This window comes from Ictalurus punctatus, chromosome 24 (assembly GCF_001660625.3).
Source record: "Ictalurus punctatus breed USDA103 chromosome 24, Coco_2.0, whole genome shotgun sequence".
Classification (NCBI taxonomy): Eukaryota; Metazoa; Chordata; class Actinopteri; order Siluriformes; family Ictaluridae; genus Ictalurus; species Ictalurus punctatus.
Genome location: NC_030439.2, coordinates 19,098,340 through 19,123,287, shown reverse-complemented (window position 1 = coordinate 19,123,287; position 24,948 = coordinate 19,098,340). Strand labels below are relative to the sequence as shown.

The window sequence follows — 24,948 nt, the reverse complement described above, 5'->3', positions numbered from 1 at the left end:
TCATTTGACTGGACTGTTTTGTTAGTATTATATCGCTGTAACACATCTGGGAGAATGAGGAGGCGGGAGGCAGGCCGAGGACAACTCAAAAGGCCTTTTTATTCTCTTTATTTTTCCTTTTGCTTTTCAGCGGACTCGTTCGATGACACACGCACGCACGCACACACACACGGCTCCGTGCTGGTCGTCTCTCTCTCTTGCTGTCTCTCTCTTTCTCTCTCGTTACGGCAGGCACTGAAAGCACAAACGAACACACGCGAGTAAACTCGGTCTACCAGCTGACGCTCGACCACGCCCCCGCCACCACAATCGCAGTCCAGAACGTCACGGTGCAAAAGAAACACCGAGATGAGATGACCGGATATTTTTCCAGTATGTCCGACTGGCACCAGAATTTCTTAGCGGAAACTCTGCTGTCAGTCCAACCGGTTCGATATCAGACTAATGATAAGGAAGGATGAAAGAAGCCAGCGGTCACTGGAAAAGAGTCGCAGGACGACCTGAAAGCAGCAGGAGCAATAGTTACACACGGGCGGCTGTGGATCAGGTGGTAGAGCGGGTCGTCCACTAATCGTAGGGTCGGAGGTTCGATTCCCGGCCCACGTGACTCCACTCACGTGTCCTTGGGCAAGACACTGAACCCCAAGTTGCTCCCGATGGCAAGTTAGCGCCTTGCATGGCAGCTCTGCTACCACTGGTGTGTGTGTGTATGTGAATGGGTGAATGAGACACAGTGTAAAGTGCTTTGGATAAAAGCGCTACATAAGTGCAGACCATTTACCATTTAGAACCATACAGTATTCGGCGCTGTAAATAAACCTCTGACCTTCACCTGTACGACTCCTATACTGGTCTAGAAAATGAACCCACACCTTTTGACCAGTCGGTCCAGTATAAAACCCGAGTCATGGATGCTGTATTTCTTGTCTGTGATGAAAAGATCTCTTTCAGGAAGTTCTTCACTATTTCTGACTTACTTTGGTAAGTGGTTTAGGATCGATTTTACACCCTGACCTTCGATTGAACTTACGCTGGCTGCGAATAGTGACTGGAAGTGTACGGACGGCCAGAAATAAACCGGAGATAAAGGACCGTTTCCTCGCAGGCGGAACTGTCGATCGCATTGCTGACGCCGTCTCGGTAAAGCTCTGGCCTCACGCTGCACGTGAAACGTCTCCGTACTGTGAAGTCTCTCACCCGAGCTCGCTTATGTAATGCAGCGTGATATTTATTACTCGTCTTATCTATCAGACATCGCTCTAAAGACGTTCACCTCATTCCTCTACAGAAGCCTCCTGTTAACCTTTTCAGATGTATTAAGCGTAGCATTTAACGTCTTGGCTGTGTGTGTGTGTGTGTGTGTGTGTGTCTGCGTGAGACAGAGTGATGGCACGGTGCCAAGATGTCTGGCCTTGTGGTTCTCGCCTCTGTGAATCGGTATCTAGTGCTGTGGTGGTAATGAATTTAAAGAACGAGTTTACACACCGGGTTACGCCGTAAACTTGGGTGATATGACAATAGGGTATTGATTTTATGCTAAATTATGGCGCAGTATGCTTTTCTGAGAATATTTTCTGAGTATTGTTAGCGCTTTTATAACGCCGAGCGTGTCTGCCCTTAGTGACTGGAACAAGTCGTTGCCCGGATGTTGTCTGTTTTTGTACCAAATGGTTTATTTCTCACAAATTTCAACTCGTCTTTCAGAGGAGTGGCTAGTGTTTTGCGGTTACTTTGTTAGCAAACAAAAATTGCGTGATGCGTACTGATATAATACTGTGTTTCTGCCATAAGACATAAAACCGGGTTTGGGCGTTAAAGGTGCGTTCGGTGAATTCAAGACGGACTACAGAAACGCTACAGTGATTCGTTCACTCTTTAAACACGCCTCCCGACCAATCAGCAGCCCTGCTTTAAACTCGCACCCACAGTGCGGGCGCACAATGTTTGGTCTTTGTTTCTTTTCTCTCTTTATTCCACCTCCCCTTTCTTTATTTCCTTTGCCCTTCTTCCTTTAGTCCTTTCTTCATTTAATTCCTCCTTCTCTTTCAGCTCCTAGCAGGTATGCTGCCACTTTGCTGGGGCTAAGCTAAACATCGTGCTACAGATCGTGAATAGTCCCAATGTCGTCAAGTATTGCGGTAGAACGTGTTTCTTGCACGCCTGGTACAACAAAATGCCGTATTTGCACAACCTAGGTAATTGTGAGAAGAAGTAAGTCAGAGCACAGGGTCAGGCATGGTACAGCATCCCTGTAGCAGGAATGGGTTTCTCTCAGTCCTGGGTTACGAACTTATACCCCTCTGGCATTTTGGTGGCCCTGGAGGATGGATCCAAGCGAGGCACAGATGCCACGCGTAATGCCGTTTGAGGAACGAGTGCTGTGTGATCATCCCTGGGGAGAGAATGTCGTAAAACGCTCGCAGAACATCGAGTGGCTCTGTTTACAGAGGTGCCATCTCCCGTCGAGACAAAAACAAACCCACGTTCTGCCTCACTGCCTTTTTCTCCTCTCTCACTCTGTCTGATGTTCGATCCGTACTTGGTACCTTGTAAAAAAGGGTGAGTGAGAGAGAGAGAGAGAGAGAGAGAGCGAGACAGGAAGAAGCTGGATGGTTACCATCTTGTTAATCATGATAGACAGGTCCATTCGGGGACCGAGTCCGGAGAAACTCATCCCACACGTTGCCTGTTTCTCAGCCACGTTAATCTCTAATGTACGCTCGTTTCCTTCATCCCACACACACACACACACACAATCCACTGCCACATGCCCACACACACACACGCACCTACGCACTTGCACATGCAGGGATGCGAGCTTATAGTCAGCATTCCTCTCCTGTTCCTTCACCATCTCTGGAGCCTGACCCTCATCCCAAAGCTGAAGTGGCTCACGAGCTGCAGATTGAATCATTTTAATCCCTGATCTCCAAAACCCTTCATCAGTGTCAGAAAGGCCTCTGTTCCACATTTCACACACATGCTGGTTTTTCTGTCTTCATTAGGAACTTCCATTGACATAATGACAGCTGTAGCTGTTTAATGCTGTGTGTGTACACCTAACTTTAACCTTAACATCGGTAAACATAAAGAAACATTTTGGTTCTGATCATTTTTCTAAATAAAAGCTAGAAAACAACACTCTTTGTAAGGACTGGGTGATTGTGAGGACACTTGACACCGGCCTATCATTTTGAGGACCTGGTGATTGTGAGGACACTTGACACTGGCCTATCATTCTGAGGACCTGGTGAGTGTGAGCACATTCGACATTATCCTATCATTGTGAGGACATTTGACACTTTCCTATCATTAGGAGGACGTGACACTTTCCTGTCATTGTGAGGACATTTGACACTGGTAAATAAATGGCGCACTTATATGGCGCTTTTATCCAAAGCACTTTACACTGTCTCATTCACCCATTCACACACACACACCAATGGTAGCAGAGCTGCCATGCAAGGCGCTAACTTGCCATCGGGAGCAACTTGGGGTTCAGTGTCCTGCCCAAGGACATTTTGGCATGTGGAGTCGCGCTGGCCGGGAATCGAACCACCAACCCTACGATTAGTGGACAACCCGCTCTACCACCTGAGCCACAGCTGCCCCATTATCCTGTAATTGTAAGGACATTTGACATTATCCTATCATTATGAGGACATGTGGCACTTTCCTATCATTGTGAGAACATTTGGACATTTGACATTACCCTATCATTGTGAAGGCATGTGGCACTTTCCTATCATTGTGAGGACATTTGACACTTTATTATCATTGTGAGGACATTTCACATTATCCTATTTTTCTGAGGACACATGACACTTCTCTGTCATTGTAAGGACATTTGACATTATCCTGTCATTGTGAAGACCTTTGACACTTTTTTTAATCATTGTGAGGACATTTGACATTGTCCGATCATTGTGAGAACATTTGACACTTCCCTATCATTGTGAGGACATTTGACATTATCTTATTATTCTGAGGATACATGACACTTCCCTATCATTCTGAGGACATTTGACACTTATCCCGTAACAGTGAGGACATTTGGTCAGTGTGAGGACCTGCTGATTGTGAGGACATGTGACACTTTCATATCATTGTGAGGACATTTGACATTATCTTATTATTCTGAGGATACATGACACTTCCCTATCATTCGGAGGACATTTGACACTTATCCCGTAACAGTGAGGACATTTGGTCAGTGTGAGGACCTGCTGATTGTGAGGACATGTGACACTTTCCTATCATTGTGAGGACATTGGGTCTTTTTTGGCTCCTCACAACGATCTGTACAGTATGTATTATGACGTTTCCGAACGTCGGTGTATACGTACACCGAGTCTTCTAGCTAGCCGTGCTAGATTTCTAGCATTCATGCTCACACTTCCTTAGCTTTTCAGCAGTCTATTTCAGTACATCAAACACTTTAAGCCATGAAGAACAAAAACAACGCATTCATTCTGGCATCAGTAGAAAGTGGGAAGACCTCTGATTTGTAAAGTGGGTGTATTATACGTTCTGCAGCTAACTTGTGTGGACATCGCAACAAGCCAGGCACTACCAATAAAACCACGGCAACTAAAGACAAGAACGCTCTTTAGTGATCAGCACCGAAGGATTTCAGTGAAAAATCACTCTCAGTGTGAGTGCAGTACAAGACTCAAAGCTGTTGTTTGGACTACGGCTCGCGAAGCAGCTTTCATCTCAAACAAGTCCTATCTCTGTTGAGCAGTTTGCCAGCTGGCCTGGGTTTGTGCAGCAGATGCTGGAGCACATCTCGGTCCCCAGCAGCCACCAACTGCACGCAGGGGTGGACAGCGCAAAAGTCGTTAATGACGTCTGACGTCTTAGCTAACCAGAATTGCCGAACGCCTTGTGAGAAACTGAAAGCTGCAGAGGGATTACGAGAGATTCCGTTTCTGCACTTTTTGCTGTTACTTACTGTAGATAGAGACTTTGGTGGTTTTCAGTAGCAGATTGTACAGGAGTCATTGTTATCAAAGAAAAAAAACATTTCTCCTTCTATTACGTTACATTTTATCTTGGGTTATTTAATCCAGCGAATGTTTTCAGCCGATGCCGTGATGAGGTCACTGCTTACATCACATCGACGTCTTTAAAGATGTTACGAGGACGACGTCTTTTTCGCGAGTCGTAGTAAAGCAACCGCACTTTTCCTTGGGAAGGTTTTCTGGCTAATCTAGACAGTCGAATTTGACCAATGTCTGATACGTATACAAATCCAATTAGTTTTAAAACAACAACAACAACAACAACAGCAACTTGGAACTTCAGCCCATTTTCATATCTGGGTATAATCCATGAGTCAGACGCTTGTAACATCAGATAACTAAAGTATTATCCCTTCAGTGTCCTCTCCTGGTTTTACACTAATCTTTTCCAGGCTGTGGAAAGAATCATGGTTCTAAATCTCACTCTGAATTATATATATATATATAAATGTAAAAGTCTATGAGTGACAGGGGACGGAGGTTTAGGACTAACTTGGATTTTTCACCTCCATTCACTATCGTTGCAGAATCACGAGCTCGTCAGGTGCTTGAGGATATCGATCAACGTCTATCGGTCTCTGTGGAAAGCCTGGCTCCTGTCTGACTGCAAGCTCTCTCTCGCTCTCTCTCACACACACACACACACACACACACACACAGAGTCCATCACTACGGGCCACCTGTTGCAGAAACATCCATCCCCAGGTCTGTGTGTTTAAATTGCTGGCTGCATTGCGGCCTCCTGGAAGACATGTCGCTCTCAGTGGGGTGTTTGAGCACAGCTCAGGATTATCATACAAATGAGAGCCTTTGCTCTTAAAGCCAGAAATGTTTTATTGACTGTCGTTAACTGCGTCTCTGGCTACTCAATCATCTTCCTGGTTTCCATTTTGTACTCCGGCTCTCTCTTCTCCTCTCCATTTTGTCACGGGTCGACAAAATCTCGACCCGTCTCCGTGAATCGTCTCTTGAATCGGACCGGTCACAGACGTTGCCCTCCGTCTATAGGGGACTTTGTTTTTATCGCAAGAAAGCAAAAGCAAAAGCGCTATACTCATCCTTCTCAGAGATATAACTCCGGCGTCAGCCGCATTTGAAAAGCAGCAGATGTTCTACGGCGTTGTTTATTATTATTACTACTCTTTTCGCAATTAATGCTCCGCAATGCAAAATGATCACAGCGGAAAATTAAACATCCCCCGGATGCAAATGCACTCCAGTCACATTTCCGTAGAAGGAGGGGAGGGGGGGGGGTAAATATTTTTGCGCAAACCTTCATCCAACTTAATTAGGGTGTGCTTATAATTAGTTCCGTTCGCGATAAACCTGGCGGCGTGTTCGTGAAATAGCAGTGACTCCGTACCGGTCGAGGCCCAGGAAATTAAAACAGGCTCCCTGACCTCTGCTTTTAATTAATAAGAGCAGCCGGTAACGAGCTTATTAGGGTAACATCGCCGGAGTGAGTGCGGCTACGTGGGCCGAGGCTAAATGGCGGGTGGGCGGGCTGTGAGATGTGAGATAGAAAGAAAGCAAGTGCACAGAAAAACGTTCTCATTGTGGATTGCACAATGCCCGTGTCGAGGTGTTGAAGCAGCGCAGAATGAGCGTGCAGCTGAGACAGCCGCTCCTGTTGTTAAACGCTTGATGAATCAGTGCTCGAGGGCGTTGTTGGTTGTTGGGGTTTTTCTTTCTTTTTTTTCTTTCACCTATCATGCACCTCGCTATCCATGTGCTCTGCAGTTGAACTTTAGAAATGAGTAAAGAATTAAGGATTAGTACGGCGTTAGTAAGGACGTATTTGGTAAGCAGTCAGTGATGGTGTGGTGTGATGAAGTGGAGTTAATGTTACCACGCCAAGGTTGATTAGTTTCCTATAAATGCACATACTGATGTGTTTTATTCCTCTTGTACTACAGAAGTCTCTCAACTATTATCATTTTTCCAGTTGCGCTTTTCGGGGTCACGGTGGCTTAGTGGTTAGCACGTTTGCCTCGTGTCTTCAGGGGTCGAGGGTTTGATTCCCACCTCCCCTTCTGTGTGCACGGAGCTTCTATGTTCTCCCAGAGCCTCGGGGGTCTCCTCAGGGTACTCTGGTTTCTTCCCCCAGTCCAAATACATGCGTTGTAGGCTGATTGGTATTTCCGAATAGTTCGTAGTCGGCACGGTGTCCCCCGGCTTGTGCCCCGAGTCCCAAGGAATAGGCTCCAGGCGTCCCGCGACACTGTGTAGGATCTCTCTGATATATTTTAAACAATTGTTCCTATTCCTTCTGTGATTTCATAAACACTTTTTGACTTATAGATATATCTCTGCTGTATATACCTATAATTTATATACTCTCGGTCCTTCTGTTTGTCCCTACAGCAGAGTGTTTCTCTGGGAGAATCCAAAGAACGCTTAAGAAACCCTTTAATATTACAGAGGGTATAGCTGCAAATATGTTAACACACACTCTCCAAAAAAATTTGAATATTAAACCTAGATACTAAGATGGTAGTAAGGTACCAAACCGTCAAGTGTGTCTTTTTTACTTTTGGTTTAAAAAAAAAACCAAACAAAAAAAAACAACTGATACAATAGTTACATAATACATAATAGGACATAATAAATAATACATAACAGTCCATAAAACAATATCGCACGTTGATTAATGAGAGCTGACGTGAAATGAAGCATGCGGATGAAATGGATTGGGATGAACTTAATTATGTGGCCAGGCTGTGCATGCATATTACATCTCAGGTAGTTTCCTACAGTATAATGCTCATTTTGTACTTCCTTTGAGCTGCAAGGCTTAGAAGTGTAGCATTCTGGCCTATTGCTGAAGGGGAGAAAAACTGTGAATGCTATGGTTAAACCATAAATGTTTACACCCCTGTGGTTCTACCCAACATACTGTACTTCCTTGTTCAGAAGGAGCAGCAGTTCCTGCCCATTTCTAGATAATAATTATAATAATAATAATTCCTTAGATTTATATAGCACTTTTCTTAGACACTCAAAGGGGGGGGGGGGGGGGGGGGGGGGGGGGGGGGGGTTATTGGATCTCCACCACCAGTGTGTAGAATCCACCTGGATGATGCGACGGCAGCCATAGTGCACCAGAACACCCACCACACCACACCAGCTATTAGTGGAGAGGAGACAGTGATGTGGCCAATTCAGGGATGAAGATTATTACGGGCCGCGATAGATAACGGCCAATGGGTGAATTTCGCCAGGACACCGGGGTTATACCTCTACTCTTTTACGAGAAGTGTCCTGGGATTTTTAATGACCACGGAGAGTCAGGACCTCGGGTTTGACGTCTCATCCGAAAGACGGTGCTGTTTTTACAGTGTAGTGTCCCCGTCCCAGTCCCACATACTGGGGCATTACTACCAGAGTTGGGTGTAACGCGTTACAGTAACTACTTTCTGTAATCTGCTGACTTTTACTGATAACGCAGTAATGTAACGCATTACATTTTAAATGTATGTCATTTGATTACACTTAGTGATGTCAATAAAATTATGCGTTTCAAAATTTATTGTCTTTTTTAAATCTGCAGGACCACGGGCTCTCCAGGACAAGGTTTGGGAACCTGTGCCCTAGAGCCTTAACTTTCCGATAGCTAAGGTTATCGGGTTTAATTCCGTTTTACAATCCCATGAGTTTTTGTTTTTTTTTCTTTTCTTCCTTAAACTGATCTCATTTTTGCCAGGAATTTTTTTTTTTATTATTTGTGTTTGATTTGACCATGGCTTTTTTCTCTTTGGCACAGAAAACTGCATTCTACCTGGTCGTTATCGGTTGCCGTTGGTGTTTGGGTCATGTAAAGAAGGCCTCAAGCGAGCGTGTGAGTGTGTGGAGCAGTGTTACACATCTCTCAGCTGTTACGTTCTGCTCCAGCAGCCGGATTTCCCCCGTTCCCAAATTGAGTTAAAGCGGTACGCGGGCGGAATTTCATTTAGCTCGGCGCTCCGGCTTCGGAACGACCCGCTGCGCTGCGTGTCAGAGAAACACAAAAGCTTGTCATACGTGATCAATTTCCCTTTTCGTAAATGGCCTTTTAGTGGTGATTGGCAACGTGCCATATATCCGAGTGACATTTTGTCGCCATTGATTGAAATGTAGAGACCACACAAATCATGCTCATTTCAGAGCGTGCGAGAAAGAGAGAGAGAGAGACAGACAGACAGACAGACAGGGAGAAAGACTGGATTCTGATTGGTCAGAAGTTGTTGATTAGTTTTCTAGAACAGCAGCTCTGACAGTAGCGCAGCTGCACATCACAGGTTTCTATTAACGCGCTCGTTCCGATACGTTACCGTTTCTATAGTAACAACTCGTTTACAGCGGACGCTCCACATAAACGGATTGCAAAGCGTGTCATCGTCGATGCGGTGAAGATTTCTATAAGGAGACGTTCGTATAACATTTATAGGATGGGTTTCCCGTGTCAGTGCGTTGAAACTGAGTCGTTTTGTACACGATCGTAAAAGTGCCATTCGTTGGAAAACTTGATGTGGGACTTGAAGAGGCATAAAACATTTCAGGACATGCTGTTATGGGAAAATAATCAACGATGAGCTGGCAATCAACCTGAAGTTGATTATTTTCCTATAACACCAAGTGTTTTATTTCTTACATATTACACTGGCTTTAAACTAAAACAATAGTTTGGAATTAATGTGAAAATCTGACCATGTTGACATTTTCTCTGTTTAACAGAGCTAGGGTAGAAAGCCCTCCTATACAGCCAATTTCAGCTAATTAGCCATTGTGCTGCTTAACATATTAGGCTAACGTTATTAGCACGAAAGGTCACGCAACCGAAATGCAGTTCGGGTCGATAACAGCAATTAAGACGGTTCGAGAGATCACGCTGTTTGGATGATAGGTTTTCTTCATTTATATGAAAGCACGACGTGATGAGGACATTCACACCAAATCTGGCTGTTACATGATGTGCTAGCAGGGTAACGGGAAACATTTTGCGAGTGCGCACTTAAAAGAAGCGAAATTTGTAGCTCGCTGTGGTGTTTAACCCTTAACGTTCTGTGATCACACCCATACTATGAAAGATCACATCTTACACATTGGTTAATAATTTAGGAATTATTTGGCGTACAGACCAATCCATTCCTACCTTCGTATTTTAGCTTAACGTTTTTTTTTAAAATCATTATTATTATAAGCCAGCGCTGGGGTCAGTGGTGGCTTAGCGGTTAAGGTTACCGGGCTACTGATCAGAAGGTCGGGGGTTCGAGCCCCAGCACTGCCAAGCTGGCACTGTTGGGCCCGTGAGCAAGGCCCTTAACCCTCTCTGCTCCAGGGCCCAACAGTGGCAGCTTGGTAGTGCTGGGGCTTGAACCCCCGACCTTGGCTGTATCATGGCTGACCCTGCACTCTGACCCCAACTTCCTGGGAAGAAAAGAATTTCACTGTGCTGCAATAAAGACCCATTATTGTTATTAAACCAGCACTTTGCAAATGTTTGGTATTTTCTATATTTATACCACGCTGAATCAGAATCTGCAATCACAGGTGGATATTAACGCGCTCGTTCTGATATGTTATCGTTTCTGTAGTAACAGCTCGTATCTGTATGTATATTCTCTAAGGAGACATTCGTATAACATTCACGGAAGGAGCCTCCAGTGTCATGAGCACGAACATGAGTCTTAATAACTCCGAGGAAGAGCAAAAAACGTGAGGCTGGTAACAGGAACTTGTCTCACGGACATTCCGCATCATTAAATGCGACGATATACGGATAAAAAGTATCCAAAGTGCCGTTCGTTAATCAGTAAAAATTGCACTGGTTGGCAAATTGCTGTTGTGGAAGTGGAACAAAGCAATTTGGGACGTGGTGTTTGAGGAAAATAATCCGTCTCTGCTTCACATACCACTCGGTTGTGGGTTATTTTCCTATAATAGCACGCTCCCGAGTGTTCGATTTCGTATTTATTCCCTGTTTGGTCTCATTCTGCAACATGTCCGTCTGATGTGAAACACTACACGAAGTACGTGTATGAAATGGGGGACTTTTTTATGCACTATTAAACGTAGGTATGGGCGAACACGTAGGCCGTATTAAAGGGAAATGAATTTGAAATCCGTAGGGGGATAACGATCGGATTATACACCGTGACGATCTGTGAAAGCGTAAAGCCGTGACGCTGGAACAGAGGACGTTTCAGCAGCGGAAGTTTCAGTAAAGCGTCATGAGACGATGATGAAGCTCTTGAATCGGAAACACGGAAGCACGCTGTTGACCCCAGGCACTTGTTATTTCCTAATATCCAATTAACCTGCTGCTTAACCCCTGATGAGCGGCGTGAAGAAATCAGCCTACAAGGAGCGAGTGATGGTCGGGAGCATCGACAGCCGACAGCGACTGGGTCTCACTCGCAGTTGGATTTAATCTCGCCTCCGTCATAGCGATGGGGTTTGAGTAAAAGACCACCGGGTGCATTTACTTACCGCGCCTCTGGTTAAATGATGCCTTTCATTTCGCTGAGCTGGAATGAGTGAGGAGGCGGAAGAAGACTGGGACTAACACCGTCATCTGTCATGCTCTACAACTCCAGAGAGAGAAAGTCAGAGCGTGAGCTGATGGTTTTTACGGCGAAGCCTGGATACACGAGGACTCTTGAGCTCGGTTATTCGTCACACTCCTTTTTTTTTTTTTTCTTTGTTATTCGCTAAACTGTACCTTTCCTTTTCACTGGGGTGGCACCATTAAAGGAGGATTTTTTGTAACTTTAATATTTATGATTTAAGGTTCATAAAGGAACCGTGATTAGTTTATAGGGCTTTCAATTTTGACTACATGGCCACTGGCATTATTGAATACCATTAAAGTAACATCCAGATGAATGCCAAGGTTTCCCAGCAGAACACTGCCCAGAGCATCACGCTTCCTCCGCCAGCTCGCCTTCTTCCCATAGTGCATCTTGGTGCATTTCTTCCCCAGGTATGCGACACACACACACCCAGCCTCCACACGATGTAAAGGAAAACGTGATTGATCAGACCAGGCCTCCTTCTACTACTGCTCCATGGTCCAGTTCTGAAGCCCATTGTAGGTGGTGGTGTACAGGGGGTCAGCATGGGTTCTCTGACCGAGAACCCTGTTCTCTGCAGATACACAGCACCACACGCAGCAAGCTGTGATGCACTGTGTGTTCTGACTCCTTTCTATCAGACCCAGCGTTTACTTTTTTCAGAAAATTGCGCTACAGCAGGTCTAATGTGGGATCGGACCAGACGGGCTAGACTTCGCTCCTCACGTGCGTCAGTGAGACTTGGGCGATCATGACCCCGTCTCTGGGTCACCAGTTGTTCTTCCTTCGAGCACTTTTGGTAGGTACTAACCACTGCATCCCGGGAGCACCCCATATGACCTGCTGTTTTGGAGACGCTCTGACCCAGTCGTCTCGCCGCCGTTCTCAGATCCTTACACTCGCCCGTTTTTCCTGCTTCCAACACGTCAACTTCGAGAACTGACTTTTCAGGGTCGCGGTGGTTTAAATTTTTAGTCTTTTTCCCCCCAGTGTTGTCCACCAAGAAAAGAAAGACAGACCCAAAGGAACAAGTGGAAAGTATGAACAGAAAAGTTGAACGCATGAAAAAAAAAAAGAACAAAAGAAAGATTGAACAAAGGAGTAAGCAAAAAAAAAAAAAAAAAAAAAAAAAAAAAAATGGATGAAAAATTTCAACCAGAGAATGAATAAAAGAATGAGTTAAAGAATGAACGGAGGAATGGACGCGAAATATGAAGAAAAGAATGAAGGAAAAGAAAGAAAGAGAGCGAAGGAACGAATGAAAAATTTGACCGAAAGAAAGAACGGCAGAAAGAAAGACGGAATGATTGAAAGACAGACATAAAGAACTAATGGATGAACGAAAGCGCAAAAGAACGAACGAAACAAACGATTAAAAGAAAGGAGAAAATGAAAGAACGGGCAGAAGAAAGGATCGGCGAATGAAGGAGCAGAAAATACGTACGAACGGATGAGCGGAAGAAAGAACAACAGGAAGAATGCGCGAAAGAAAGAAAGATGAAAGAACCAAGGAAAGAAGGGATGAAAGGAAGAAAGGCAGACAGACCTAATGAATGAGAGAAAGCGCAAAAGAACTAACAAACGGAAGAAGGAACGAGCGGAACCAACAAGTGAACGTACAAACACATCCTTCCTGTTTAGGCCACGCCCACTTCACGTTTCAATTGAAACACACATGAATATACGGGACAGTAATTAGATACAGAGTCAATACATTGCACGTCTGATACTAAAGGTACAACGAGGTGAACTCAAGACCTGGTACTGGATAGGGTATGGTAATAGTACCACTCCAGCGAGAAAGAAAGGTACCGTTTAGTACCCTTATTCCTTATTCCTGACAGTGCCGTGCTGTTTTGAGCATCTGCCTGTAGAATTCGTCCAGCCCTTTCTCATCCCACAGCTGAGAGATGGAGGGATGAACAGTAAAGTGGCTCCGTCAAAGAAAGGCGCGATTGTGTAGTTCCTGGCCCCGGATGGAGCGCGTTAAAGGAGTGTATTCTTCAGCTGAAAGAATGGTAGTCCCCTTGTGCTGGCCGAGCCTCGCTCATCACCCGTGCTGTTACAGGGTCAGGGTCACGCCGCCCCCGCCTCTGATAAAGCCTTTCTGAAGCTCTTCTTCTTCAGCATTAGAAGTTGTTCATTTTTACCAGCTGTGTGAGTGTTTACTCTCTGGATTTTTACTGAATTAAGCCAGTGTGTGTGTGTGTGTGTGTGTTAGGGATGAGTCTCTCTCGAACGGTTCAGCACTGATGCGTGTCATAATCAGGCTTTAAACACGCTTATGCCTGACTGTTCCTTTAATTGAAAAACATCAACAATGCCAAACATTTCACATGAGAAATATCAAATTCCCCGAAGGAACACATGACAATTGTAAAAATTACTTGAACGACGTGAACAGTTCCCTTCAGGATTTTCCGGGATTTGGCGAGCGCAGAAACGAACGCAAAATCAAGCCGACTCCGCGATATTCGGAAGAACTCGCGATCTTTCCGAAATCACCGCAGATTTTCCGCAGATTCGGGCCGGGACGCGGCACGTCACGTCGAACACGAGCACGGATCCATTACTGTGTTCAAATGAGTGAGTGTGTGTGTGTGACTGCAGAACATTCGACCTCTTACCACTTAACACGCAGTCGGTGCCTTTGTTTGTCTTCCTTGGCGTTTTTTAATCTAGTGATTTATAAAGTCGCAAGATATTTCTCACAATATTCACATCTCCAAAACCCATTTCGCTCAAATTTCAGTCTTAACGTAGAACACTGAACCAGCTCTTAACGCTGGGGCTCATGTTTCGTTGGTGCACATTCAATAAAAGCGGTGGATCTCCAAAGTTATTCAGTATTTCTCGCTAATACGTGAATAAACCCGCTTTCCTCCGAGTTCCTGTGAGCTCTCGAAGCAACACGAGACATCACAGAAATCACCCCAGATTCACGGTGCTTTGAAATGAAATCCTCGATCCGCATTCACTCAGCGTGCAAATGGTCTCTCGTGTACTAACTCTCTCTCTCTCTCTCTCTCTCGCGCGCTCGCCCCGTCTCCTCTTCCACGAATCAAAGTCTCTTTCAAATCGGAGCGCACGGACTCGCGCTTTCTCGTCACGGCCCTCGTCGAAATCAAGCCACTTCCTCGGGTCTGTGAGTCTCTCGTGAGTTTTGATGTTAAGCACTACGCCACGAATCCCTCCATGAACTTGCCTTCACGTACCGCTTCACGGAATAACATCGCTCGCGGACTCCCGCCGAAATGCGAGCGAATGATACAAAGGAATTCCCGGGAAAACGCGGCGCTCAGGCGATCCCTCGCCGTCTCTGTCGCGCTCCATCTCTCTTCTTCTTCGGGTGTTTTCCCACATGACTCGGATCTATACGAAGCGTGACAAGACTTGGAGTTTACGTACACGTACGTGACAAATACACCTCCGATAACAAAACGATCAGAGTCTTATTAATAAAAGCAGTATTAATTACATTTTAAACACAAGAATACGTCTTCTTTCCTAAAATAGTATATATGTACGTTTTTAGGGTTGCCTACAGCCATAGTTTACGCCTCACACATATTATATTTCTCTTCTCTCGTGCACTTCAGCGGTGCATCGTGGGCCGCGGCCGATTCCGCGGATAAGACATTCGTGCTCATTGTTGTCTAATGGAGTTTGTGAGAGCACCGCTCATTTAAAGTGACAACTAAACGCACCCTCTCGCTCTTATCTTATCTGCTCAGACGTTCTTTTTCACCACCTCTGTACACGCTTCCGGGCACGTTATTCACGTTATAATCGAGCTCTCCACCCACGTACGATGGTGCATTTCTAAATCAGACCTTAAGTGTTTTAAAGAGGGTCTAATAGTGAATAAGTCCTCCCGTTTGACTGAGATGTAACGTCTAATTATACACAAAAGCATGTCTGATGTATAGAACGAGGTCTGATTAACTATAGGCTCCATTAGCCCGCCAGAGCTGTTTCGCCGTGAGATCAACTGGACCTGTTCATTCTTTTACTCCTAGTTGAAGTCCCCGTGAAGACGTGAGACTGGTGTTTTAATTATTCGTTAATGATTTATTATTAAAGTAGGGAAGCCCGACTTTCATAAGGCTAGCGTCTTATAAAAAAAAGAAAAGAAAAATTTGATGATAAATAACACAACCTATATCAAGTGTAGACGTAAGTACGACGGTTATCAAAGTAAGCGCAACCGATAGACGACAGTTTAAATAAAACATATATTTGAATATATATATATATATAAAAAAGAAATGCATTCATTAATTAAATAAATAATTCGATAAAACGTACAACTGATCGGCGCGATAAAAACACGATTTCATTTTAAGTTAACAAGTTAAAAATATGCGAATATTACTGAATGGCAACCGAACCGTTTATATATATATATATATATATATATATATATATATATAAATATAAAAAAAAGCAGCCAATGACAAACCAATAAAACAAACCGGAGATCATTCCCACACGCAGCTGTTTCAGTATACTGAGGAATTTATCACAGAAACAGGGTTAACAATATGCCGATGAATAAATCAATTTGAACTTTTAACTATGAAGTCTAACTATAAAGTATTCAAAAACAAAAGCAAAAACAAGAGCAACAAAAAATCAAAACCCTCAAAATTTAATGCATCAAATTCCACATTTTGGAACCTCGACAACTTGGCAGCTGGGCAGTGAAATAAAATCCCACGTTGTATTATTAAATGATATCGTTCACCAGCTTCCTGTCCTGTCCTGCAAGAAGAAACAAAGAGGAGGCTAAAACTCCAAACATCAGACGCTGTGTTCTGCATTTCATTCCAAAAATAGCAAAAGATTAAAGTTTTTGTGTTTTTTTTTTTTTGTCCAAGTTAAAAATTCTACTTCATTCTGGAACGTGCGTGATTATCTGATTACTCCACCATGTACCGTAATCGTTTCTGTAGTTCAGTAAAGAGCATGAAAAAAAAAAAAACGATGGTATTTTCCTAGAAGTAATTTCTAAGATTGAAATTCGATCCAAACAAGCTATTTTTAATATAAAATCCAAACTTGGCATTTTGAATCTAATCTATTACGTGTACGAACGCCCATCATGTTTACAGTTTTGTGCTAACTTCCTGTAATATTATGTAGATAATGTACTTCTATAATATTCAGTAATGCCTCTCGGTCTAATGGCAGTTTACTCAGTACATTCCCTAATGGACGATTTCCAGAGGCGATTATGTTGTATATGGGATTTTAATTGGAGCTGATAATACGTTATCGTTATCCGACAGTCCAGATGGATTTTTATTGCTAGGCGTTTGAAATGTGGTCTGATCTCCACGGGGTTCTTATTGATTCGTTTACGAGTTCACATGAAAATTTACATTATACTGTACTTTGCACCTCATAATATAAGTTCAGGTTTTTAACTGAGAATGGGAAATGGGAATTTCACGGACGTCCCTGTGGCATCCTGCGGGGTTTTTTTTTTGGAGAATACAGTTGTGCTCAAAAGTTTGCACACCCCTTGCAGGATCATAAAAATCCCATGTTGTTGTTGTTTATTCAGTCTGGCCCTGGATAAGCTATTCCACACAACAGATGTTCACATTGAGTCCACAAGACAAGATAACAGCTGAATTTATCTAATAAAATGACCCCGTTCAAAAGTTTACACACCCTCGATTCTTAATACTGTGTTTTTATGTTTCGCGAGAGTTCTTGACGAGTCCCTTGTTTGTCCTGAGCGGTTAAACTGCCCACGGTCCAGGTCCGGCACGTTCTTTACTTTTCCGGCATCTTCTGCATATGTGAGCGCTTTCATGAGAAGCTCTCGGGTGAGCTTGTGAACACGGGGTAAAGCTTGGCAGCGGAAGTTCTTTAACGTCCAGACGCTGGGGGAAATTTTGTGCGTTAAGTGAATTTCAACCTCATTTCTTTGTCTTCTTGTGTGTATGCGTGTCTCTGACGTCTCCTACTTCACCAATTTGTCCTGGTCTTTCTTTTTTATAATCTGAAAACAACATTGTTTTATTATACTCATCGATTCTGTAATGGAATACGTTTGCAAATCGAATCTATGAAACTCGTTTTACCCGTCACCGTCACCTCAGAGAGGTCCGTGTTCCGCCGTGCACTTGTGCCCATTTCCTTTTTCGAATTAATGATCTTAATGAGTTTCTGTTGTGCTGTTCCGCTAGCCTGTTCCCAGACCTAACACGTCAGCGGCTCGGCTTTTTATCGACCGACGATTCCGCTCGGGGTTGCTGCGCTAGTTGCCCCTTCGAGTGGAAAAGCTTCTTCTCGAGAGGCAAAATGGCACTCTAAAGGGCTTTCCCTCAGACGAGCGGAGAGGGTGGAAGGGCACTCAACAGGGACTTTGGTGTAACAGATGGAGGTGGGAGTGTAATTCAGCAGTGGAAACAGACAGAGAGGGAGAGAAAGTGGCGCAATGAAGTTTGGAGTAACAACTGCTGTGTGTGTATATATATATATATATTTATATATACATTATTATGTGGCGATTTGAAAATACGCACCAAAAGGGGCCAGAACTTTTCAGCGTTTGTCCTTGTATTATTCAGCAGGGAGATATTGATATTCAGCACAGAGGCATGGTCTCCACCGTGCCTGAAACATTGCCAGACTACGCTGGAGAAACACAGGCTTTAATCAGTAGGTCCGTGTAGTCAATGCTCGAATGCAGGCCATTGATCACAAAATCAATAAACGATCGTTTTGTTTCATCAGCTGAAAGAGCCACTATGCAGTAAGTCTCCGCCTTCTTCGGGCTTTGACATGTTCGCAGTCTTCAAAGCCTTACCAGTTGCGTCGCCAGGAATTCGTTTCACTCCGTGAGGAGCGTCTTCAGAGAAGTGTCCTTCTCGTACGTAATACGTTTCCATATGCAAATGACGATGACGAGTCGGTGAATATGACAGTTAGTCCAACGCGCATGCGTTAGCGACTTCCCCGCGAAAAGAGTCGGCAATCATAAAGCCGTATCATCCAGCGCTAAAAACATTCGAACGCAGCTCATGGTCGCTCACGATGCGGCCCGGGCTCCGGATACTGTCAGTGTGTGCGCACAAGACGCGTCGATTTCACGTGATACGTGAAAACCCGCTACGTAAGAGCGATGCATGGACGTGATATTGACGGATAATTTAAAGCGTCTTCGTAAGCTCCTTGCCTTGAGGCAGTGATTAATAATGTCGCGTGAATCTGCTTAACACATGAATACAATGAGCAAGGATCCAAACTGAAGTCCTGTGAGTAAAGTCCACTTGGCGGCCATCTTGGATAAGACTAGAGGGTTATACATAACATTGCTTGGTTGCTTGGGCGACTGCATACGCACATTTCTTCACAACTAAAGAGCATGGTTTCCTGTATCTGTCAGTTTCTCGTAGTTTCTTAACCAGCAAGGTGATAGGCTGTTTGTTCTGAGAGGCGGGACTTAAGTCATACAGCCACCGAGTTGAGTGTTACATGCCGCTCTGTTCGTTTCCAAAGCTATGTTCTTGTCTCTATTCATACCTTCTTCGCTTGCGTCTCCGTCTTCCCAGTTAAGAGTTGAGCCGAAACGTCGTCGGGATATAATTTGAGCACTGATGTCGGATACCTTCGGAGCCCGGAGATCATTTCGGACCCGGTCATAGGTATGACGTAGACTGTGATGTGTTCACATGGTATTTTTTAAAATAAATAAATAAAGTGAGTGAGTGAGTGAGTGAGTACGCCCCTCCATTTTGCTCTCTCGTCTCCCGGAAGTCCACGTTTCGAACCCGCGTTCGAAACGCTTCTAATTAGAACCGAAAACAAACGACCGAACGCACTTTTCCCCGACTGAACAGCTTACCTCCGTCCAGGTGGCACACAGCCGATGCTCTGTAATCCTCCACGTAATGTGCAGGTCCACTTGTTGCCCTGATCCCGGGTTTGATTACCATAATTATGCGTAATTAGCAAGCCGGTTCCATCGGGGAGCTTCGGATAGGAATCCCTGTGCTTAATTAAAAGGTTTATTCGGCGGCTTTAGCGCTGCCTGTGCTGTCTGACCAAGAACAATTACGCTCGCAACTAATTAGCTGCAAATGATGTAGCGTTGTAATCATGAGGCTACAGATTGAGGTTAATGACTGTAATCTCGGCGCGTGGCACAAGGGATTCTGCATAACACCTTCGCATCGACAGCTAGCATGCTAATCAGACGTCTTACTTTGATGCGGGTCAAGAATGTGTTTCTTGGCACTCTCGTTTTCGTACACACACACACACACACACACACACGTACGTTGTACTGCTGCGAAGCTCCTATCACATCCTGAGTCATTGTTCTGAATCGACTGAATCGTTTTCAAAAAGACGACCAAAACTCTCATTGTGCTAGCAACTGCATGAATGTATGAGTGTCTCACTGACACACTAACTTTTATTGTGTGTGTGTGTGTGTTTCCATGAGTGAGCGAGCGATGCTCTCTGTCACCATAGCAACATGTTTCCGTATTGTGCGGGGGAACTTAAAGGGAGTAGGGATTAGGGCGCTGTCCATGCTGACCATCATGTACGGGTCGCAGGCTCCTGCAAAATTTATTACGGCTTTTCTCTTTCATCTACTATCAGTTCTTTGTGTCTTTTTAAAGGAATACTCCAGCATTTTTCTTCCTAATCTCTACCATGCAGGCAGGCAGATCAGCACCTCTGAATGGCTCCTAGGTGTGAGTATGTGTGTGAATGTGTATGTGACCTACGATGGACTGGCGTCCCATTCAGGGCGTATTCCCGCCTCGTGCCCAGTGTTCCTGGGATAGGCTCCAGATCTCCAGATTTGAACAGAAATGCTATAGAACACGTAAAAAAAAATAAAATAAATCAAAACACTTATTTCCTGAAAGTACCTGTACCATCCAGGACTGATAAAGTGCTGTAATATATCAGACTCAGACAGGATCCATTCGCCGCGGTGATTTGATGCAAAACTCCAAACGTACAAACAGAAATCATAATCCAGATGAAAGTCAGCAACCAGGCAGACGTCAGAACATGGGGAAATCGCCGTGCAGACAGGCTTGAGGTTAATCCAGAGAACAAGCCAAGGAACCAGGCTCGAACAGTAATGAATGATCAGGAGAATAACGAGGCTCAGGACTTTCACAGCTTTGGCAAGACTTCGCAATGAATGCGTGTTTTTTGAATTTTTATATAGTCAGGAAGTGAATGGCTTAGAGTGAGGTTAGAGATGAAAGATCGCATACGTTAGCATGTCGGTGTACATATTCTTATGCACCATGACATACATTAGGAAATTCAGTCTTGTGAGAGCCATACCTCCGTGCAGTTCTCGCCTGGTTTCTTACTGAAGCTAAGCAGGCTTGAGCCTGGCCAGTACGTGGATGGGGAAAACTAAGGTTGCTGCGGGAAGTGATATTAGTGAGGACAGCAGGGGGCGCTCACCCTGTGGTCTGTGTGGATCCTAATGCCCCAGTATAGTAACATGGACACTATACTATAAAAACAGCACCGTCTTTCTAAACCTGACTCTCTGGTAGAAGAGTAGGGGTATAACCCCGGTGTCCTGGAGAAACTCCCCCATTGGCTGTTATCTATCTAATCTCCTAATCTATCTATCTAATCTATCTATCTAATCTCCATCTCTGAATTGGCTACATCACTGTCTTCTCCACTAATAGCTGGTGTGTGGTGGATGTTGTGGTGGACTATGTTTATCATCCGGGTGGATGTTTATTTATTTATTTATTTACTTCCTTATGTGCCGACCTACTCAGCCAGCTGTTTGTTTGATTGTTCGATATACGTCTGTTTTTTTGGGGGTTTTTTTCTCACATTTTTCACATTTTTCAAGCTGCATTTGTATTCTTTCCGTCCCGTGAAGCACTTTGAGCTGCTCTGCCGTACAAATTGTGCTGTATAGACGGAGATCGTTGCTGTTTTTGTTGTTGTTGTTGTTGTTGTTTGTGCTGCTGCCACTATGGATGTTGCTGTAGCTGCAGTTGCAGCTCTTTTGCTCCCCTGGCTGTGTATAGAATAAAAAGGAGGCGCTGCGTCAGCGTGCACGCAGGTGAAAGACCATGTTGAGAACGCGAGCTCTAAACACGTCATCGCACTCGCGGAGTCGTCGTGCGCCGTTCGTCGCGTCGTGCACGCACACGTCACCCTGCACCACGCTATTATCGCCGGTGGAGGTGTGCTAATCCAGGTCCCAGAGCAGCGAAGGATCATGGGGAACAGGACGAAGGCAGCAATCACCGGCTCTGCTGGAGGTCTGAGAATCGGAAGGATTGTTATTCGTCCGTGTTTAACAGGTGGAAAACAGCGAGGCCTGTCTGTGCCAAGAGCAAGGAGGACATAATTTCCTCTCTGAGTCTTTAGCCTTTACACACACACACACACACACACACATACAGTTCTGCATTTTGCACTAATTTATGCCTTGTCATGTTATCGTAATGGCTGTCCCGGACCCGCACATGCAAGTCTCCATTTTCATATATTTCATTATTCCCTTCCCTTCTTCTTGTTCTTCCCAGAGTCCAGGTCGAGTTTTATGTGAACGAGAACACCTTTAAGGAACGCCTGAAGCTCTTCTTCATCAAAAACCAGCGATCCAGTGAGTTCTCCATGCCGCCTGCTCGTCAACGCACGTTGCTCATGCTGCTTCTTCTGTGTCTTTCTTTTCTTTTCGTTTTTTTTTTTTTTTCCTTCTCTCCATTGTTTCTCCTGTGCTCTGAGTCTGCTGTTCTGTTTGGTCCGTCGTGTCGTGGAGTACAGTGAGCCGTATCAGTGGCTGACCTCTCGGCTGTGTCAGTCGCTCTCGTGGCTGTTTGATGTGCTGCACTCTGTTGTAAGTACACGCCTGGAACTCTGTTGTTGTTAGTCTGCGTCTTTTTATGTTGTTTTTGTTTTTTTTTATCGTAAAAACCACGTCGCCGCCGATCCGAACGCGTCTCCTGTCTGTCGCCGCAGGTCTGAGAGTGCGCCTCTTCAACTTCTTCCTGAAGGTGGTGAGCTGCCTGCTTTACATCGTCCGAGTGCTGCTGGATGACCCGCGCGAGCAGAGGGACTGGTGAGAGCGACTCGCGAATGTCTGAGTCCGTGCGCGAGTGTTAAATCAGCGTAGATACAGTGAGGAATGATCCACGAAGGCGCATAACATGATAAACTACACAAACTAGTTACTGTTCTTACCTCCAACTTGAATATATTCCTATAAACACACGTCCCGGTGTCTTTTATCACGCTCATTCCACGGTAATTGTCCGACAGCGTGTCGTACTTCTTATCCGCTTATAGCTACATTTTAATATAAGCGGTCGTTCCCTATCCAGCCCCCCCCCCCCCCCCCCCCACGTTTTGACGTATCAATAAGACAAACGAAAATCAAACACAGCTTGTCATGTGTAAACTCCTCCGTCCTGAAGATGTCTGGAAACGTTACAGCTTTACCTCTGACTCTGGAGACTCCTCCCATCGGTGTTCAATACGTCAACGTCGCCGTATCGACGATTCTATGATCATGATTTTTTAATCTGTTTACTTTTAGCCTTAGATTACGCGGAGCATCGATATAAACCTGCGACTCGCAGCTGCGCCGGTGTCAGAGCCGCTGTGATGGAAAATGAATCGGCGCCTTCTGACCAATCGGTACGCGGAACTGAACAGCGCCAGAGCTGTTTGTCGCACGAGTACTGTTTATGTCGGTTGACCTTCTGTCCTTTAGCTTTGTAACTCTTTATGAAGCACTGCTCGGATACGGGTTCACGAAGGCCGTGCCGTAGGTCAGCGTAATGGACGCTTTTCGTTCCGTCGGTCTCCACAAGTCGGGGTAGATTGGAAAAGTTCTGACCAAGTCGCGACAGAGTGAGAATGAAGCCGCGGGTGCAGGTGACGAGAGGTCCGAGTGAAAATGGGAAGTCAGGTAGCTGGTGGGAGTGAGAAGGGAGCAGAGAGAGAGAGAGAGTACAGAAAGCAGTGACAACATCAGGGCGAGAGAAAAAATGATTGGATTGAGGATGCAGCCATGAGAGAATGATTTATAGGAGCTTAAATATCAGTATCTAGCCCAAGATGCTGGGCCTTTCTTTATTTATCTTTATTTATCGTGTGTGTGTGTGTGTGTGTGTTTCCCTACAGTCCTGGCTGTCTCAGACAGAATGCCTCTGCACAGAACAAAAGCCACTTTGACTGGTAAGTGTGTGCAACTGAAAATAACAAACAAAAAATAAATAAATAAAGCGGTTGAACAGATTAGCAGTCTTCATTTAACGATGATGGGGTGGGGGGGTCGCGGAAGGGGACGGATCGCTATCGACCCGTCCTCCGTCTCCTGAAAGGACCGCGTGCTGCCGGACAGCGATGATAATACGTTCTCATTACGTCAGTGTGAGGTCGATGTCACGCTCGCGGACCCCCGAGCACCGCGTATGATCTTACCCAAACAGCCGGAAAGCTCGGTTTTGCTCTCGGCCCTACCGTATCGATTTTATTGACGTCAGGAAGCAGTGACGGAGGAAAGGAGCAGAGCAGGGACTCCGGATCCCATAATGAAAGGTTATATTTAGGCACGGCGTCGTCCCTGGTGCGCTGCGTTTTAATAAGAGGAAGCAGCCGGTCGCAACACTTCAAGCTGTCTCTCACGCGTGCGTCGTGCTGTTACGACCTCGCTTATCCGTCGAAATTAACACCGAGCTGATTCGCGCCCGCCGCGGATGAGACAGCCGTTCGTTTTGAAGGATGAGCGCGCTCATTGTTTACGTCCAGCACAGCTGTTTTGGGAAACCGTTTTCTGTTCACGTTTAAAGATCGTTAAAGATCATAATGTAAATGGAAATTCTCAAATATGTTTTATTTTTTTTTACTTCAGACTCATTTGGAGACATATGAGCACTTATAGGTTGGGGGGGCAAGAAGGCTTAGCGGTTAGCATGCTTGCCTCGTGCCTCCAGAGTTAGGGGTTTGATTCCCACCTCTACTCTGTGTGCATGGAGTTTGCATGTGCTTCGGGAGTTTCCTCCGGTTTTGTCCCCCAGCCCAAGGACATGCAGTGTATAGACTGATTGGCATTTCCAAATTGTCCGTAGTGTGTTTGTCTGTGTGTGATTGTGAACTACGATGGGTTGGCACCCCAGGGTGCCAGGGTGTCCCCTGCCTTGTGCCCCTGGGATAGCATCCAGGCTCCTCTGCGACCCTGTGCTGGATAAGCAGTACACAAAGTGGACGGATGGATGGATGGGATTTTCTGCATAATAACTACTTTCCAAATTAAAGTATTTCTTTACCGTCAGAAAAAAATTCTGAAGTAACTCAGGCGATTCGGCTGTTTCTGAAACTTCTGTGGTGTTAAATCCGTCTGG

At 45.0% G+C, this 24,948-nt stretch overlaps 1 protein-coding gene and 1 long non-coding RNA gene across 3 annotated transcripts in view; one reads left to right on the top strand and one right to left on the bottom strand.

Annotated features, from left to right (window-relative positions):
* Positions 1-24,948, top strand: part of LOC108257500 (potassium channel subfamily T member 2) — an 88,627-nt gene that overhangs the window by 6,033 nt on the left and 57,646 nt on the right. For both annotated transcript variants that reach the window (XM_017455320.3, XM_017455319.3), the window contains exons 2-4: positions 22,126-22,205; positions 22,562-22,661; positions 23,729-23,782. In XM_017455320.3, the coding sequence (XP_017310809.1) occupies positions 22,126-22,205; positions 22,562-22,661; positions 23,729-23,782 (234 nt within the window). The remainder of the gene's footprint in view (positions 1-22,125; positions 22,206-22,561; positions 22,662-23,728; positions 23,783-24,948) is intronic.
* LOC128629090 (uncharacterized) lies at positions 80-6,276 on the bottom strand. The gene is made up of 2 exons (XR_008393399.1): positions 5,531-6,276; positions 80-234 (listed from the first exon to the last, which is right to left on the bottom strand). It is a non-coding gene; the product is annotated as an uncharacterized LOC128629090 (long non-coding RNA).